Source organism: Chaetura pelagica, unplaced genomic scaffold, assembly GCF_000747805.2.
Source record: "Chaetura pelagica isolate M959 unplaced genomic scaffold, ChaPel_1.0 scaffold401, whole genome shotgun sequence".
Taxonomy (NCBI): domain Eukaryota; kingdom Metazoa; phylum Chordata; class Aves; order Apodiformes; family Apodidae; genus Chaetura; species Chaetura pelagica.
This window is the reverse complement of record NW_009952259.1, coordinates 1098947-1099304: the sequence shown is the minus strand read 5'-3', so window position 1 is coordinate 1099304 and position 358 is coordinate 1098947. Positions and strand designations below refer to the sequence as shown.

Genomic DNA, 358 nt, shown 5'->3' with positions numbered 1-358 from the left:
GCCACCTTCTGCAAACAACAAGGGGCAATAATCGGGGCTTAAACTACCTCCCCACAGCTCTGTGAGGTCGCTTTATAGAGCACAGCTATGGGAAGCTTTACAAGCCAGGGGTAGGTGCGTGTAGGGGAGCGAGACGCTTTGCTTAACGTGCAGGGCTCATACCTGTAGCGCACAGAGCCACAAAAGTCTGAGCATGTTTACGGATGATCTGCTTGGTGTCCTCTGCCAGAGGCATTTTAGTAAGGAAATGTTCAATGAAATCGTGGGGGGTCATTGCAGCCAGATTCCATTTCAGCTTATTCACCAGAAGCAGCTCCATTTGCTGCAAAGACAAGAGGGAAGGGGGGGGAAGGGTGGG

At 51.7% G+C, this 358-nt stretch overlaps 1 protein-coding gene across 1 annotated transcript in view; it reads right to left on the bottom strand.

Annotated features, from left to right (window-relative positions):
• CCND1 (cyclin D1) overlaps positions 1-358 on the bottom strand; it is a 16494-nt gene that overhangs the window by 11753 nt on the left and 4383 nt on the right. The window contains exon 3 of the mRNA XM_010007425.1: positions 163-322. Coding sequence (XP_010005727.1) covers positions 163-322 — 160 coding nt within the window. The remainder of the gene's footprint in view (positions 1-162; positions 323-358) is intronic.